At 46.6% G+C, this 18,219-nt stretch overlaps 1 protein-coding gene and 1 pseudogene across 1 annotated transcript; both read left to right on the top strand.

Moving 5' to 3' along the window:
* The first annotated feature begins 1,201 nt into the window (after nt 1-1,201).
* Nucleotides 1,202-7,312, top strand: LOC123369802 (pepsin B-like). The gene is made up of 9 exons (XM_045015770.1): nt 1,202-1,257; nt 1,571-1,724; nt 2,328-2,445; nt 3,495-3,613; nt 4,577-4,776; nt 5,285-5,407; nt 5,968-6,112; nt 6,694-6,792; nt 7,088-7,312. The coding sequence occupies exons 1-9, from the start codon at nt 1,202-1,204 to the stop codon at nt 7,238-7,240; spliced, it is 1,167 nt and encodes a 388-aa protein (XP_044871705.1). The 3' UTR covers nt 7,241-7,312.
* A 2,497-nt stretch (nt 7,313-9,809) lies between these two features.
* Nucleotides 9,810-15,681, top strand: LOC123369073 (annotated as a pseudogene).
* Nucleotides 15,682-18,219: the final 2,538 nt, after the last annotated feature.

Below are 18,219 nucleotides of genomic sequence, written 5' to 3'. Positions count from 1 at the left end.
TCATGTGTTGGAGTGGCTCAAGATTAAGACTGTGATGGAGCCTACGGTTTACCTTTTCCTGGTCACGTGTTAAAATCATAACACCTTTTCTTTGCTAGATTTTACCTCATTTCAGGGCTTATCTACTTGGTAAATTACTGTATAGCAAGCGAGGGCGTCGATCTACAGTGCACCTTTTTGCCACACAGTAATGGCTACTTCTACAGCGCACAGAAAGTCTTGGGGTACAGCTTGGTGCACTGTGCTTTCAAATAGCAGTACGCCAAGCCACACTCTCGCACTTTCAGTGTGCCAGAGCAGCGGCTGCGTGGGATGTTACTGAGTAGGAAGATGGGGCCCAGTAGCGTCACATCCTGGCTGGCTCCACAGTAATTTGCAGTGTAGACAAGCCCTTAATACCAGCTTTTCTGAGGTAAGACCACACGTTTTGCCTAATGGTGACAAGGCCTTCCAGCACTAAGTGACTTCAGATTAGAGCTGGTTGAAAAGTTTTTGTCGTAAGGTTTTTTTTTTGTTTGTTTTTAATGCGTAAATGGCTTTTTTTCCCCCCAAAATCGAAGCTTGCTCCAAATAAAATTCTGATTTTAATTTTTAAATTTTTTTTAACAAAAGAAAAGAAACACAAACACTTTACACTGTTTTTTGTTTAAGTTTTTGCTTTTCAATGGAAGGTCAAGAAATTTTGATGCAAATTAAAATGTTTCCCTTTCATTAACATTTTTTGTAGGAAAAAATACATTTTATATACATTTATACACTTTATATAACTGCCCCTTCATTAGTATTATCAATTTCCATTCAGTCTAAAGAATGTTTTCCTTTGTTTTTGAAAAGAATGAGCCAGTGTTTGAAGCAAACAGATAATATTCCAGTGTGCTGATTTTTCGATAAGACATTCCTTTGTCAGAAGCAGAAGTTTCCTTCTTATTGGACCTCAGACATTTGATCTTGCTATCGAAGGCATTAATTGCTTTATAATCTCAGCACCCAAGAAAAGAAATGAATTTTTAAATACACAGAATGTGTTGACATTGGATTAGTGCGGTGAGATAGGAAATTGGGTGTCAGCAATTAATGGGTATCCTGGGTACAATGCCCATGGTATAAAAATAGGGACTCCATATCACAGACTTCAGCCCACTTTTGCTGCGGTGACTGACACATTCTGTACAGGAGCCGGCTGGTGGAGAAATCGAACACCATGAAGTGGCTCATCCTGGCCTTGGTTTGCCTCCATCTCTCAGAGGGGCTGGTGAGGTGAGTATCCCAGTGCCAGTATTGTAGTGATGAGGACATAGAAGTACCTAGACAGGTAACAGACAGACATCAGCATTTCTGTATTCAGCTAAGCCATGCCCTTATCTTTCTTTAGACCTTCTACTATTTCTGTGATATGGGCAAATCTATTTATGCCTCTGCACGACCTTCCTCACTTTGGGTGGTAGAACATTGACCACTAAGAGGTCCGTAAGATGAGGGAACAGCATCGTGGCAGGGACAACATGACAGGTGACGAAAGGATGAACGCTTTCCTTGCTGATTTCTGAGTTCTCTTCTTCATTCTGTGCAGAGTCACACTGAGGAAAGGCAAGTCTGCCCGAGAGGTCATGAAGGAGAAGGGAGTGCTGGAGAACTTCCTGAAGAACCACAAAGTTGATCCAGCCAGAAAGTACTTTTTCAATAATTACAACGTTGCTGAGGAACCAATAGCCAATTACCTGGATGTGAGTATTAAGGCTCTTTCTCTATTCCTTTGCTGATCTATAGCTCTCACTAGCTATTCCTTGCTTATTACCTACCCACCCACATAATTACCTAATACATCTATGTACTTGTATGGTCCCATTAGCGTAGTACCTATTCTTCTTTATGGCGATAAGTCAATAGAAGGGTTTGATCCCTCTTCGCAGACCTTGGAAAACTGCAAGTATTTGTAGAAAAAGCGGTGCTTGGGTTCTGCTATTTATTTTCTGCTCTGTTACTCTCAAGTATTTGCTGTATGTTCTCTGGGACATTTCCAGAGAAAGGTGTTAGGATTGTAGTGCAGGACGGGGAGTCAGATCTGGAGTCTGTTCCTGGCTGTGCTACTGAATTCTGGGTGAGCTTGGGCAAGTCACTTCCCCTCTCCATGACTCCTTTGCCCAGTGTACATCAGGGGGATAATGGTAAACCTCTTATATCACCCCTTGTGAAGCTTAGCTTGTTAATGGCACTAAAAACCTTTAGGCTCCTCACCTGGAAGTAGTTAGAGAAGGGCAAAATATTATTTTTAAATGATTAATAGCGCAAAGGAATCCACCTGCCCACACGTCTTCTCTTTTTTGCAGTCCTTCTACTTTGGACAGATCAGCATTGGAACTCCGCCCCAGAACTTCTTGGTTCTCTTCGACACTGGCTCCTCCAACCTGTGGGTGCCCTCTACATACTGCCAGAGCGAGGCCTGCTGTGAGTACTGCTTAGCTCCTTAGCGTAGGTGCATGTCCTGGGTGCATTGTTCCTGAGAAGCATAGTCAAATTCCAACCAGGCAAGAAGAACTGGTCCTCTCAGACAGGCTTTGGGAATGTCATACACCCGTATCTGCTACTCCTGTTCTGGAGAGCTTCACTAAGCTATGGCGACAATATGGATCACTCTTTCCTCATAAAAAGGTACTATGGTATTCTAAAGTCATTGTCGACAACGTCAGCAGTGATGCTGCAGCGTATTCTGAAGTTCAAGGAGTCACGCTGGGAGACAACTACTGCTTTGAATGGCATAACTATTGGCCAGCCTTCAGCTGATGTAAATCGACATAGGTGCACTGATTTCCAAAGAGTGACGCTGATTTACAACAGAGGATCTTGCCCAAATTTCTTAGCTACTCTGCTGTTGGGGGCAATAGAGATAAGAAGATAGATAATGTTGGTGACGTAAGCGCTCATGGCCAGTGGTTAGTGCAGGGGTCAGGCCTAAAGGTTAGAGGAGAAGGTGGTAGTCAGGAATTGGAGCTCAGGGTCTGAACTGGAGTCAGAGGCCCCATGCCAGAAGCAAGGGTCAGAGAGCCCAAGTTAGGAATCAGAGCCGAAAGTCAGGACTGGGTTTCCTGGAGCCAGCCAAGGCGGGAGGCACAGGAGCTATCATAGCTCTAGGCAGATGCTTTGAGCAAATGCTGTGCCGCTGCTGCTGCCTTAGGCGCTAGTTTGCTGACTCTTCACAGCAATCAGGCAGCCTACCACAGGCCAGCTGTGCTCGTTAGGTTGCCCAGGGCTCTGCTACAGGCCCTGATTCCTGACAGGTACATATAGAAGACGCACGTTAAAAAATGAGGTGATGCGGTTTGCATTAGTGCTCTTCTCTGTTATGCAGAAACTCCTGGGCTAACTCTTGGCTCTGTTCTTTCACTCCATGGGACGTCAGCTGTTGGGAAGTGCTGCCCTGTCAGGCTACTCAGTCACCGGGTGGATGGGAGGTGGTGAAATCCAAGAGAGTCACCATGATCTTGTTTTTAATCCAGCCAATCATGCCAGGTTCAACCCCAACCAGTCATCCACCTTTTCCAACGATGGACAGACCTACACCCTGAGCTACGGGAGTGGCAGCCTGACTGTGCTTTTGGGTTACGACACAGTGACAGTAAGTGAAATACGCACCGCCCTATCCTGCATCGCCATTCACACGGTCCAAGACCAGAAGGGACCATCGCGATCATGGAGTCTGACTTCCTGTATGACACAGCCCATAGCACTTCCCCAACATATTTTTTAGAGCAGAGCTTTTAGAAAAACGGCCCATCTTGATCTCAAAATTGCCAGTGATGGAGAATCCACCACAACCCTTGGCAACTTATTCCAATGGTTAATTACCGTCATGGTTAAAAATGTATGCCTTATTTCCAGTCTGAATTTGTCTATCTTCAATTTCCAGCCATTCGATCGTGTTAGACCTTCCTCTGTTAGCTTGAAGAGTCCGTCATTAAACATTTGTTCCCATGGAGATACTTTTAGGGTGTAATCAAGGCACCCCTTAACTTTCTATTTGTTAAGCTAAACAGATGGAGCTCTTTGAGTCTATCGCTATAAGGCATGTTTTCTAATCTATTTGGGCTGCATCTCTAAAATCATCGGACTGCATTAGTATTAAAAACAGCAGAAGTCACTGATAAAACTTTTCTCTAGAATATGTGACACATTGCTCCAGTTTTACTGCATGGGACTTGGGGACATTTATCTGAGGACACTTTATGAGCTAAATGAATCCATGATTGGATTCCATTGGTTTCAGTGTTGTGACGCCAGGGATGAATTTGGTCCTGTACATTTGATTTTTATGTTGTTGATTGGACCCTGTTAATACGGGACACAATAAGGGCTTGTGTACATGAGAAGCTTGCACCAGTTTTAACTTAAGGTGTGAATTTAATTCGATTTAGTTAAATCAGTGCAAACCCCAGTGTTGACAGTCCTATGTCTGTTTAAGAGTGGCTTATTTGGGTATAGCTGAATTGATCAGAAACATAAGAGGGCACAGTCATCTGATTTTGTTACTGTAATTTTGTGTAAAATTCCAGGTTAGAGCGATTATTTTCTTCCCTGCTAGGTCCAGAACATTGCCATCACCAATCAGGAATTTGGTCTGAGTGAAGATGAACCTACCAGCCCCTTCTACTATGCTCATTTTGATGGGATTTTGGGAATGGCTTATCCTGCCATGGCAGTAGGGGGATCCTATACACCTATGCAGGAGATGTTGAAGCAGGGCCTGCTTACTGAACCCATCTTCAGTTTCTATTTCTCCCGGTAAGATCTCTCTCAGTATCCCTCTCTCTGTCTCCATTACCACATATAGCACTCCATTTCTTCTTCACATTGTAACCTGTCTCTATATATATCATATACCAACTCACCCACCTACTCTTTATCTGACTCTATGTATCTATACATCTGCTCACCCACCCACACACCCACTGCTATGTCTCTTCACCCACTGGGTGACAGGGGATGGATCACTTGATGATTACCTGTTCTGTTCATTCTCTCTGAAGTATCTGGCATTGGCCACTGTTGGAAGACAGGATACTGGGCTAGATGGACCTTTGGTCTGACTCAGTATGCCCATTCTTATGTCCTCTCTGTTGGTCTACTACCATAAGTACCCCTCTGTTTATTTTCTCTCTGTCTAACCATTGACCCCCCCCACACCACACATACCATCCCACCCCCCATCCACATATATGTTACAGCTCCTGCTCCTTAGGAGGGTAGTTTGTGTAACATATGTCTGATGCGTAACCATGTATGTTTCCAGCCAACCAACATATAATTATGGAGGAGAAATCATCTTTGGAGGTGTTGACACCCAGCTGTTCTCTGGCCAGATTACGTGGGCACCCGTGACCCAAGAGGTTTACTGGCAGATTGGTATTCAGGAGTAAGTTCTGTTTGCAACCCCTCCACCCCCGCTACCCTTTATTAACATAGGCATCGGCCTTTCCTCCTTATGGTCTGTAGGGCGCCTTTCTGGCTGTAATTAGTGGAGTCAGTTGCCCTGTGTCAACTCAAACTCTCCCTGGAAGAGGATGAATTTGGATCAGATCTGGATTTCAGGCACCCTCAAAAGGAATTTGGATCCAGGTTTTTGGTTCTAGTAATAAAAGCTCCTAACCTAGGTTTCTATTCTGCAAACCAATTTGAACTTTAAACACATGAGGAAATCCCGGTCATGTTAATGAGACTTACGCGTTTACTTAATGTGAGGTGTATGCTTAAGTGCTTTGATGAACAGAGATGGGCTTAAGCTTGTACTAAGAGTTAAGCATGTGTTTCTGTGCTTTGCTGAATCAGGGCCAGGGACAATGCTTGGCTGTATAGAATAAGGGTCCCGGGGCTGCAGGTTATCATGTATCCAAAACCTGGTCTCATCCTGCATCAGAAGCAGTTCCTTTTGCTGACAAATTGCTCTAATGATATTTCTTGTATTTCCCTCCTTAGGTTCGCTATTGGACAGCAGGCGACTGGCTGGTGCAGCGAAGGCTGCCAGGCTATTGTGGACACTGGGACGTTTCTGCTCACCATCCCACAGCAGTACATGGGGGACTTCCTGCAGGCTGTGGGTGCTCAGGAATCCAATGGAGAGGTAGGAGCAACAGGTGCCTTGCCGCACTGCTGAGGACGTCTGTGAGGGATTTTGCAATGCCTGACATGAGGAATTTGAGACACAAGAAGATGAGAATGATGGACTTTTGGGTGATCAGGCACGGGTTCCTAGAGGAGCTCAGGGACAGAGTCTTAAAGCTGGTGACGGCACTAATTACAGCTGGGGAACAGGAAGTCTCTCCTGAGTTTGGGGAGAGAGCTCCTGATCTTCCTTTCCCCAGTGTAAATCAGAAGTAACTCTACTGACATCTGTGGGCCAGAGATCTGGCTGGTGTAAATCAGCACAGCTCCGGAGTTGTGCTGATTTACCCCAGTTGAGGAGCTGGCCCAGTGTAAAATCAGCAGGAGATCTGAAGCTGGCGTGGTGAACGTAAGCGTGTGTGGGGCTGGTGAAGCTGCTGCCCATGTGAGGGCGGAGTGCAGCAGGGTGGTTTCTCCCCTCTATTGGCTAGAAGGGTCGATTCCTGGCAGTGCTACTCGCCTCTATTGGAGGCCCTGTAAGGGCAGCTTCTGCTCTCGATTGTCACAGCTGTAACCCTCATTTGTCTTTCGTTTCCACAGTACGTGGTAAACTGCAACAATGTCCAGAACATGCCGACCATCACCTTCGTCATTAGCGGATCCCAGTTCCCGCTGCCCCCCTCTGCCTACGTCTTCAACGTATGTATCATTTTAACAGCATAAAACACTTTTATGTCACCGAGACAGTGACCCAGCAGGGAGCCAGAGTTTCTGTGCAAATGCAGAGACCTTTCTCCTGCACTGCAGCTCTGTTTGCCTGGGGTGGGGTGGTTGCATTCCAACACTGTGAGCTTGTAGGAGGGCCTGCTGCCGCTCCCATCAATCACTGCAAAGCTGCCACTAATTCTGCTGGGGCTTCCATGGCTAGCCTACATAGCCCTCTGCCTAGTCAAACAGCCCTGATGTGACCTCTCTCTGTTTTTCCCTCTGACAGAATAATGGCTACTGCACAGTTGGGATTGAGCCCACGTACCTGCCTTCCCAGAATGGGCAGCCCCTCTGGATCCTGGGAGACGTCTTCCTCAAGGAATATTATTCTGTCTATGACATGTCCAATAACAGAGTGGGCTTTGCCCCATCAGCCTAGACAAGCAGTTCATCCACCTGATTCGGACAAAGCCTTTCCCCTTCCTCTTTTCCGCTGGACACTGATGGAATCAGACTAAGTTCATATGGACAGATTGCATCCTTCTTCATATGCCTTGCATAGCTTTTCTTTGGTTTGCATGCAACAATCAGTGCTCTCCAAATGTATCGTTACAAATAAACTGCAGTGAATCCAACGGTCTTGTGTCGTCTTTGGAGTTTGTTGAGTGAAGGTTGAGCCCAGCTGTCTGTTTGTGCAGACCTTATGATGGTGCACACACTACTCACTGGGACACAAAGCAGCAAGTTAATCTCTTGGGTCCTTCTACACTGCCGTAAAACCCCTGCAGTACCGAGTCTCTGAGCCCAGCTCTGCTGACGTGGGCTGGGGCTGCAGGGCTACATATCACAGTGTAGAGGTTCAGGCTTGGGCTCTGAGAGCCTCCCCACTCGTGGGGTCTTGGACCCTGGGCTCCAGCCTGAGCCTGAACAGCTACACTGCCATTTTTAGCTCTGCAGCCTGAGCCCCGCAAGCCCGAATCAGCTGAGCCAGGCCATGCCCTGGGTTTTTTATTGCAGTGTAAATGTACCCTCTGTTATCCATTCTGGGCCAGACTTTTGAAAGAGCTGGGCACTTAGGCTATGTCTACACTTCAGTGTAAGCCTGGGCTCAGACCCAGACTTGAGCCCAAACCCCTTTCTGTCTACACACACATCCCTCAAACTCAGTCCTGGACCTAGGGTCCTATCATGAACTTTCCTATTATAGATCAACCTCTGTGGTCTATGAGGGCCTGCTTCCAGACAGTTATAGCAACCTGCTTCTGGACTGGTAAGGCTGCCCCTTTGCATGTATTGTTACACTGGAGGGTTAGGCCAAGCTGCTCACAAAGGTCCATATGCAAGTTCTGGACCTGCTGCTGGTCGTCTGAGGGCAGCATGACAAAGTGATCCCACCAGTCTGTGCTTGTGGCCCTGCTCCAGAAGGGCTGGTCTGCATAGGCGGTGTCAGTGGCTATACCGGCTGTATTGAGCCACATCAGCCAGTTCACGTCTGCCGTGTCTGTGTCCTCCTCTTCCTGATCCATCCATAAAGTCTGCCAGGTGCCTTTGGTGGGTCAGAAAACGCCATCAAAACGTCCACCAGTAAGTCCTGGAAGCTCTGCCCGTTTCCTGACACAGGAGTGAAAGCGCAAGCCACAGAAGCTCTTCAAAAGGCGCCTCCACCATGTTACTGGTGTAAGCAGAGTCAGGATGAGCCCCACCCTGACATCTGGTGGTAAATTATGGGGAGTGCAGAACGAAGTTTAAAGTGTTGCATTGGTATTTCGGTTATTTGCATGGGTACTCCCACCCCACTTAGCATACCGCAAAGCAGCATGGGATGGTTATTTTCACAGCTGTGGGAGCCCCAATTTCATTGTTATTGGGGCAGGAGGAATGAAATGTTGTCACCCTGATTGGGTAAATGGGGAACTACAAAATTGTCTTGTGATGGGGGGTTTCATTGTCAGCTGGATAGCGCTTGCTAGATGGGGCACATGAGTTCCAAAACCTATTGAAAGGAGAGAGGCTGGGGACAGAGATCTGTACTGAGTGGTGCAGGCTTCTTGTGTGAGCCAGAAGCACCAGTCCCACTGGTGCCTCTCTCCACTGTGGAATGTCAGAGTTAATTTTTGATTCCCTTAAGAATCTAAATGCGGGTTACTGAGCTGAACTCACTGGCACTGGGGCTTCCCTACTATGAGCTGGAATCACTAAGAGCTGAAATCACTGAAGAGCTGGACTTGCTGAGCTGAGAGCACTGAGTACAGTGCTTATGAGTGGGGGAGCCTGAAGCAATAGCGTGAAGCAGAGCAGCTGGCAGAGTGGAGTGGAGCAGTTTGTTCAGCCCTGGGTGAGTGGAGCCAAGCAGCTCATGAGGACGGCTAGAGTGGCTCACAGGACAGCTGGTGGGCCAGAGCAGCTGGCAGAGCGGAGCAGCCCACAGAGCAAGCGGAGCTGAGCTGTTTGCGGGGACGACTAGTGGAAGCAGAACCCCACGAAGAGGCAGGGCAGCTGGCCCCGAACCACGTAAGGTGCCCCTTTCTACCCAGGCTGGGGAGGGGGACCTCTGCAGAGAGACTCTTGAACTCTGGGCTGCCTGACCCGGGACAGAGACTTTTGGATTGTGGGACTTTTGGGACTGTGGGTGATTTGGGGGTTGCTGGACTCAAGGGCCCCGAGAGAAGGACACGGCCCAATTTGCTGGGGTGGGTCTTTGCTCACGGTTTGACCTATGAACTCTAGTTGAGGTATTTTCCCAGTTTAATGCTTGTTGTTTATCTCATGTAATTAAGCCTTTTCTGCTACACCAAGAGTCTGTGCTTGCGAGAGGGGAAGTATTGCCTCCTCGAGGCGCCCAGGGGTGTGTGTAAGATTTTCCCAGGTCACTGGTTGGGGGCTCGAGCTGGTTTGCATTATGTTGTGGGGAAGGGACCCCTATGTATTGAACCCGGCCCTTGCTGCTATTGTTTCGGCCCGGCAGAAGGGTTACACTGGCACTGGTAAATGGGAGCGCACAGATTAAAATGGCGGCCCGGCAGGCTGTCTTGGTGGGCTGTTCAAACGTCCTGTAACATGCTGGGTGGACAGGCAAGATTTCCCACTCTACACCACAGTGAAAGGACTAGAAGAGCCACATTTCAGCAGGGTGCTGGGGAGTCCGGGGAATGGCTGATTTGACTCGTGTTTGCGTGCTGCAGTGTGGGCACCAGAGCTCCAGGTTTGTACCCAGATTAGAAAATTCTTAACGTAGGGTTAACCATCAGTGTAGATCAGTAGTTCCCAAACTGGGGTTCACAAAATTTTACAGGGGGTTCTTGGAAAAAAATTCCCTAATGGCGGACAGAGCTGTCCCTAGGGACCTCGGGCAGCACGGGACCAGCAGCCCAGAGTCCCTGGATTTCCAAGATCCCAGCAGATCAAAGCAAGCATATCTATCACACTGAGGTGATTTAAACTTCAAGACTCCTTAGAAGAAATGGAAAGGGAGGTGGATATTTTTTGCTGCTTTTAAAATGAAATAGGCAGCTAGTATTGTTTTTAAACTTATAATGAAGAACAAGTTTAAGCTTTGTTGTAATGTGTGTTTGCCTGGACAGTTCAAGACCTGAATGCTTGTGCAGGAGGAACTCTGAGTTGGCTTCTTTAAATAAGGCTTCATGCTGTTTCCCATCTGATACACCTTGATTTCCAAGATCACTGCTTTTATAATTTATACTCAGGTAAAGGAGAAAATCCCTGGAAATATTCATTTTTAGGAGGGGGGTTCGTGAGACTTGACATTTTAGTGAAAGGGGTTCATGGGTTGTTAATGTTTGGGAACTAGTGGTGTAGATGCTCAAGGCCTGGAGTTTTTAAAACAAGGTGAGCTGACTTGAATCCCACTAACCTTAGGCTTACATTGCAGTGTAGGCAGACCCTTTGAGAACAATGGAGAATTCCTTCTATATTCCTATAGGAAACCAAATTTCGGAATTCTCTTTCTTTGCACAGCTGTGGTGGAGAGGCTGATAGTTACCTAGCTTACACAGAGAAGCTTCATTCACTGATGTTTGTAATATATTTTGAGATTCTCAGATGGGAGAGGGTGTAACAGAACAAAATGTGGTTGTGGTGAAGGAGGGAAGGACCCTCTATTTTCCTTACCCATGTACAGTATTCATAAGAACATAAGAACGGCCGTACTGGGTCAGACCAAAGGTCCATCCAGCTCAGTATCCTGTCTACCAACAATGGCCAATGCCAGGTGCCCCAGAGGGAGTGAACCTAACAGGCAATGATCAAGTGATCTCTCTCCTGCCATCCATCTCCACCCTCTGACAAACAGAGGCTAGGGACACCATTCTTTACCCATCCTGGCTAATAGCCATTAATGGACTTAACTTCCATGAATGTATCCAGTTCTTTTTTAAACCCTGTTATAGTCCTAGCCTTCACAACCTCCTCAGGCCAGGAGTTCCACAAGTTGACTGTGCGCTGTGTGAAGAAGAACTTCTTTTTATTTGTTTTAAACCTGCTGCCCATTAATTTCATTGGGTGGCCCCTAGTTCTTATATTATGGGAACAAGTAAATAACTTTTCCTTATTCACTTTCTCCACACCACTCATGATTTTATATACCTCTATCATATCCCCCCTTCGTCTCCTCTTTTCCAAGCTGAAAAGTCCTAGCCTCTTTAATCTCTCTTCATATGGGACCCGTTCCAAACCCCTCATCATTTCAGTTGCCCTTCTCTGAACCTTTTCTAATGCCAGTATAATTCACATGCTGTAACACTGCATGGACGTCCTGAGGCTCTGGTTCTGTTCCTAGCCAAGACTATCCTAACCAGTGGAGTGGTATGTGGTGCCCCTGCCTTCTCATAGTTGCACCTCTGTAGATTTAGTTTTGCCTGAGACTTGTTACTGTGTCACATGTTGCCAGTGCAGAACCTAATACGGAAACACAAGCTCAGCCTTAAAGAGGCGATGGACTAGAAGAAACCATGAGCAGCAGCTGTGCAAACCCTGCGCCCGTGGAAGTCTCTGGGAGTTCTGCCATTGACTTCAATGCGCTCAGGATTCGGCGGTGCAGTGCAGACAGACTGAAGCAGACAGCACCGATGGGCTGCTGGAGTGGCTGAGGATTTAGGACAGAGGAAGGTTCTGTTATGTGATGAAGCTGATGGTGGGGAGCTGGCTACTAAAACTTCATCATTTACCAGTGAATGGACGAGAAAACTCCATCAGCCATGAATGCAGGATTAGCTAATTGGCCTGTGGGCACCAGTGAAAAGGGGCGTCTGGCCTGGAGCGCGTGAGAGAGATTAGATACTACAGTATACAATGTGGTTCAGTCTGTGTCCAAAGCACGTCATCACTTACTGCACTACTAGAAGGTGCTCAGACACTGTAACGATGAGCATGGGATAAGAACCTCTACAGAAAAGAAATTCCTAGAAGGTGCAATGTGGCTTTTCTGCTATTATGTTCCACTCAATGTGTGTGGGGTCCATTGGATGAGATCTAAAAATCAGGGTGGTTTGATTCCAGGGCACTTTCATAAGGCGAAGGATTTTTCCTAGAGGCCTTGTTGTCATTATCATTACTTAATATTGATATTACAGTAGCACTTAGAGGCCTGAATTGAAACTGAGGCTTATCAGGGCTGCCCAGAGGGGGGGGCAAGTGGGGCAATTTGCCCCGGGCCCCGCAGGGACCCCGTGAGCCCTGGCCTGGCTGCAGTCCAGGTCTTTGGCAGCATTTCAGCGGCAGGGGGCCCTTCAGTGCTGCTGAAGACGCGGAGTGACTAAAGGGCCCCCCGATGCCAAAATACCGCCAAAGACCCGGACCACTGCCGGGTGTACAAGCGCCGCAACTCCCCCGCTTTGCCCCAGGCCCCCTGAATCCTCTGGGCAGCTCTGAGGCTTATTGTGCTAGATGCTGTACAGATATATAAGGTCCGGAGCAGCAAATTAACCCCTCTGAAGCAAAGAGGGAACACGCCCATGGCCTGACATTTTGATAGGAGCTTTCTCTGTTCTAAGCAGCCGTTTGGATCACAATCATTTGACCTCGCTATCTTTGAAACATAAGCCTGGCTTAATTTGCTTAAGCTACACTGAAATAAAGCTAACTGTTTATCAAAACAAGAGCATTCACCGAGGGGTTTTCAGTGGTTTAATTAAATTGGTTTTAAAAACTTTTTAAGTTAAACTAGTGCAACTTTTTCATGGAGTCAAGCTCTGACTTAACCAGGGCGTGGGTCAGTTAGGAATAATGTTAGCTATACTGACCATTACTAGGCATAAGTTCCACAGCTATGCAGATGCCCCCTGACTTAGGCAATCGTTCCGTTCCGGAAAGCCTTGAGTAACTCGAATTTTGTGTAAGCCGGAAACGTATAGCCATACGTTACGCAAAAATTTCTGCAACTTGAAAATCCTATTTCTGGCTTATGGAACTTTTTCCATAAGTGCGAATTTGCGTAAGTCAGGTCTTGCGTAATCCGGGGAGTGTCTGTATATATAAAGATATAGATATTTATTTGTTGTTTTTCGTCTATATAGTGGCCTTGAATTTTCTTCTCTGAGGCAGTGTGGTCTCCACTAACTCCTGCCCCAGATCAAGTATATGCAGCTGTTAAGAAAAGCATCAGATCAGCATCTAACCTTTGTGAGATGCTTTATCTCATTTTTTTGAGCATCACTTACCCTTAATAATGAGACAGTCATTTGATTAAGTTGCCATAATTTTGTGTAAAATTCTAGTTGGGAGCAATTATTTTCTTCCCCTCTAGGTCCAGAACATTGTCCTCAAACACCAGGCATTTGCTCGGAATGAGGATGAGCCTCCCAGCCCCTTCTGCTATTCTTATTTCAGTGGGATTTGGGGAATTGGTTTAGTCTGTTTTAGTGATAGCAGGACACAACACAGTTATGCAGGAGATGGTACAAAGCAGAGCCAGCTTACTGAACCCATCTACAATTTCCATTTCTCCCGGTAAGATCTCTGTCTCTCTTGCTATAATTCTCTATATCACCAAATGTTGCTTGTCTATCTTCTGTGTCTGCCAACGTATAATTATGGAGGAGACATCATGTTTGGAGGTGTTGACCCTCAGCCTTTCCCTGGTCAGATTACATGGACATCCATTACTGGCAGTTCAGTACTGAGGAGTAAGTCCAGTTGGCAAATCCCTGTTATCAATGTGGGCATGAACTTTTCCTTCTTATTGTCCTTTGGGGAGCCTCTCCAGATGTCATCAGTGGAGTCAGCTGCCCTGTGTCAACCCATCCTCCCTGGGCAGGAGGCAGAACAAAGGAAGAAACCGCTGTGCCATCCTCAAGATAAAATGGAGGGATTACTGCTTAAAGAGAGGTCTGAACTTGGCCCAGGTGAGCTTGGCATCGGGATCTGGATTTCAGACACTCTCAAAAGGTGCTTGGAGCCAATAATGATAAAAGCTTCTATCCTAGGCCCCAGTTCAACAAAGTTCTTCAGCATGTCCTAAGACTTTAGATACATGAAAGCCCTTAAAGTTAGCTGCATGCTTTGGTGAACAGAGAGGGAGTTAAGCATGCATTGAAAGTTAAGTGAGTGCTTCTGCCCTTTGTTGAATCGGGGCCCGTGACAGTGCTTGGCTCTATAGAATAAGGGTCTCTGAACTGCAGGTTGAGTATCAGAAGCCTTGTGCTCTTGGCTCTGCCTGCATCAGAGGCATTCTCGTGGCTGACAGACGTGTACAGTGAAATCTCTTGGGCTTCCCTCCTTAGGTTCACTATTGGACAGCAGGTGACTGGCTGGTGCAGCCAACGCTGCCAGCCCAGGCTATTGTAGACACCAGGACGTTTCTGCTCACCATCCCAGAGCAGTACATGGGGGACTTCCTGGAGGCTGTAGGTGCTCAGCAGAACAACCAGGATGTAGGTGCTACGAGTGGTTTGCACAGATGCTGAGGATGTCCTGTGAGGGTTTTTGCAATGCATGATACAAGGACTCCAAGATCATAAAGCTGGGCTGTGGTGTGTTCAGGCAAAGATTCATAGAGGAGCCCAGGAGCTGGAGGCTTAGAGCTGGTAACAACATTAACTACATTTGCAAGTAAGTACAGAAAATCCTTCTCTGAGTTTAAATTTGGAGAGAGAGATCCTGACCTCCCTTATATCACTGTAAATCAAAAATAAATCTACTGAAGCCCGGGGGGCCTATCACTGACTGGTGTACATCCACGTAGCTCTGCTGAAGCCAGAGGAGTTATGTTGACTAACCTCAGCTGGCCCAGTGTAAAATCAGCAGGAGATCTGAAGCAGGCTTACTGAACGTAACCTTGCTGCTGTTCCCATGCAAGGCAGGGGACAAGGGAGCATGAGTGAGGCTGAAGAAGCTGCTGCCCGTGTGATGGCAGAGTGCAGCATGGTGATTTCTCCCCTTTGCTGGATAGAAGCATTGATACCTGGAAGTGCCAATCTCCTCTGTTGATAGGCACTGCAAGGGCATCCTCTGCTCTCGTTTGTTAGACTTAACCCCTCTGTCTCTTTGCTTCCAGAGAACATGGTTGACTGCAGCAATGTCTAGAACATGCTGACCATCACCTTCCTCATTAATGGATCCCAGTTCCCTCTGCCCCCGTGAGTTTCTGTGCAGATTCAGAGACCTTTCCCCCATGCTGCAGCTCTGTTAGACTGTCCTTTCTAACAGCTCTCTAAATGATGGGGTTAGTCTTCTAGCAATGTGACTTTCTAGGATCCTGCTCCTGCTCCCATCAAAGCCACTTAAATCTCCCGGTGCTTATGCCAGGGCTTCAGGGTTTAGGCTACGTAGTCAAACCACAGCACGGAAGCTGCCCCTGTCTGTTTTCTCTCTTACAGAAACATGGCCGAGGTTGAGATCACTTACTTGCCTTCTCAGAACGGATGACCTCTTTGGATCCTGGGTGATGTCCTTCTCAAGGAATGCTCTTCTGTCTATGACATGGCCATCAACAGAGCGGGCTTTGCCCCATCAGCCAGGAGTCAGCTGGAAAGGACCACGCCATTCCCTCTCCTGCCTAAATCTTCTCTCCTGGACGCTGATGGAATCATACTAAGTTTATATGGACAGAGTGTATCATTCTAAATGTACCATGGGTACTGTGTGAACCTGCCTTCTGCTTTTGTATATTAATCAGTGCTCTCTACATCTATTGTTGCAAGAAAATGGCAATGAGTCAAATTGTCTCTTGTCGTCTTTGGCGTTTTGTTGAGTAAAGATTTAGCACAGCTGTTTATTTGTGAGTCTTGCAGCCTTCTTATTGCACACAAACTAGTCAGTGGGTATAAAGCGGCAAATTAATCCCTCTGTCATATGTTTCTGGCCAGACTTTCAACATAGCAGAGACCTCAGTAGCTTCCCAGTGAGAACAGTGGAAAATCTCCACTATGTTCCTGTTGGGAATAATGGGTGCTACTCTGTGCTGAGCACTTGTAAAACTCCTGCCATTTCATTTAGGTGCTTAAATGGGAACTGAGCATTATGGAAAATATAGTCCTTCCTAGTCAACTTTTAATTTAAGGGTCACACTTTCCAAAACAGCCTCTGAAATGGCACTAGCAGATTTCCAAGTCTATGTTTCTACATGGACAAATATCAGGTTGGCGCCTCAGCTAGTGTAAATCAACTGCATTGACTTCAGTGGAGCTGTGCCACTTTACACCAGCTGAGGATCTGGCACTTGCATCTTTGCACACAAACTGGATTGGGGAAGGGGAAACCATGTAGTTGAGGCACAAGACTGGGGCTCAGGACAATTGGGCTGTAGTTCCCTGATCTACTGCAGACTCCCTGTGTGACCACTTGAGATCACATCTTAAACCTACTGAATAGCTTGAATTCACATCGAATTCAATGGGAGTTGCAGGTACTCAGCACCTTTCAGGATTTGACCCATTACTTATCAGGGGCTTCATTTTCCCTACTGTAAAACAGGGATAACACTGACTGACCTCATGGGGGATTGAGAGATTTAAATTAGTTAATGTTTGTAGAGTGCATTGAGATTATCAGCTGGAAGGCAGCTGAAAAAATGTCAACTGTTACGGCGTGACTGCTCCGATCAGGGCGCAACATACAGAACTGTTTGATTTTCATGTGTAAATGCAGTTTGCACACACAAGTCCAGGTGTTTGCATGCGCACACACAAAAACGTAGAGGTGAAAATGTATGGATACAATTTTAGGGGTTGTCTGAAGGTCTTTTGAAAAACTTCATCCTGAACAGTTGCTCTCACTTCGAGATGAGCCTGAATTGGGAGAACGGGTGTGGAGAGGAAAGTTCTAAGCCACCCAAACTTCTAGACAAATTGGCTTTGCTTCTGAACTGCTAGCCTCACTCTATTCTCCTCTTCAGTCCTCATAGTCTATCTCTTTATTACTAACATAGAATCACAGGGTCGGGTGAATGGCTTTACGATCCCTGTCCGACCTGGTTCATCAGCTGCAAGCAGCTTGCAGGCTAATTTGGCTAGGTACTACAGCAGAGAGGAAACAGAGTGAGCCATCATATACACCATTTAGCATTATCATGGAAATCCTCAGCAACCCGTCCACATGGAAAGATGCCTAACTTAGGAGGTGTTGGGTGTGCAGACAAAGCAGTGACATGAACATCCCTTTATCATCTTAAGACCTCAGTGCTTTTCAGCACATAAACATCAGGTCCTATGCATTCAGGGTGGGATTTTCCAAGGAGTCTGAAAGGTCTAGATGTCCAAACCCCAGTGAAAGCCAGTAAGATCTGGGCTCCTAATTCCATTACACTCCTTTGAAAATTCCAGCCTCAGCAACAGGCTGTATTCACCTAAACTGGGGTAAAGATTGCTCAGGGTCCAGCAGGATAAGGAAAATGAGTTCTGTCTTCAAATACTAACACTGAAAAGTTAAGTCTAAAGACCCACGGGAGAGAGTGAAGGGTCTATTAATACTTTGCACAGACAGAGGCCTTTCATCTTTGGATCTCAATGGTGAGATAATTTCCCCTCTTCCCTGCAAGGAGGTAAATAGTTTACAATGGGCAAAACCGTGGCACAGAACATGGAATTGACTTGCCTGAGATTACACTGTGAATCAGTGACAAAATGGGGAACAGAGCCCAGGTGTTCTCCTATCCCTTCTGCTACTTCAGCGTGTGACATGAGTGTAACTGAAAGCTGGCTTTGGCTCACTGATCACACTCCTTTGAGAGATGTATCATGGGCTCAAGGCACCAGGAACAACCTAACTGTTTGTTATGCAGAACTTGTGATTGTTATTACCATGTTCTGGAAGGTTTGATCTCGCACTACTATAGTGGGGTTTCCTATGTGATACAATTACAGACAGATTCAGTATTTCTCATTCCCCTGACCCCTTCCACATTCAGCCACCCATCAACCCTTTCTGGATGTGTTCCCAGAATCTTTTGCACTGATTCCCATGCCT

Source organism: Mauremys mutica, chromosome 4 (genome assembly GCF_020497125.1).
Source record: "Mauremys mutica isolate MM-2020 ecotype Southern chromosome 4, ASM2049712v1, whole genome shotgun sequence".
In the NCBI taxonomy this organism is placed as follows: domain Eukaryota; kingdom Metazoa; phylum Chordata; order Testudines; family Geoemydidae; genus Mauremys; species Mauremys mutica.
The sequence above is the reverse complement of the archived record's forward strand: the minus strand, read 5'-3'. Positions and strand labels throughout refer to the sequence as shown.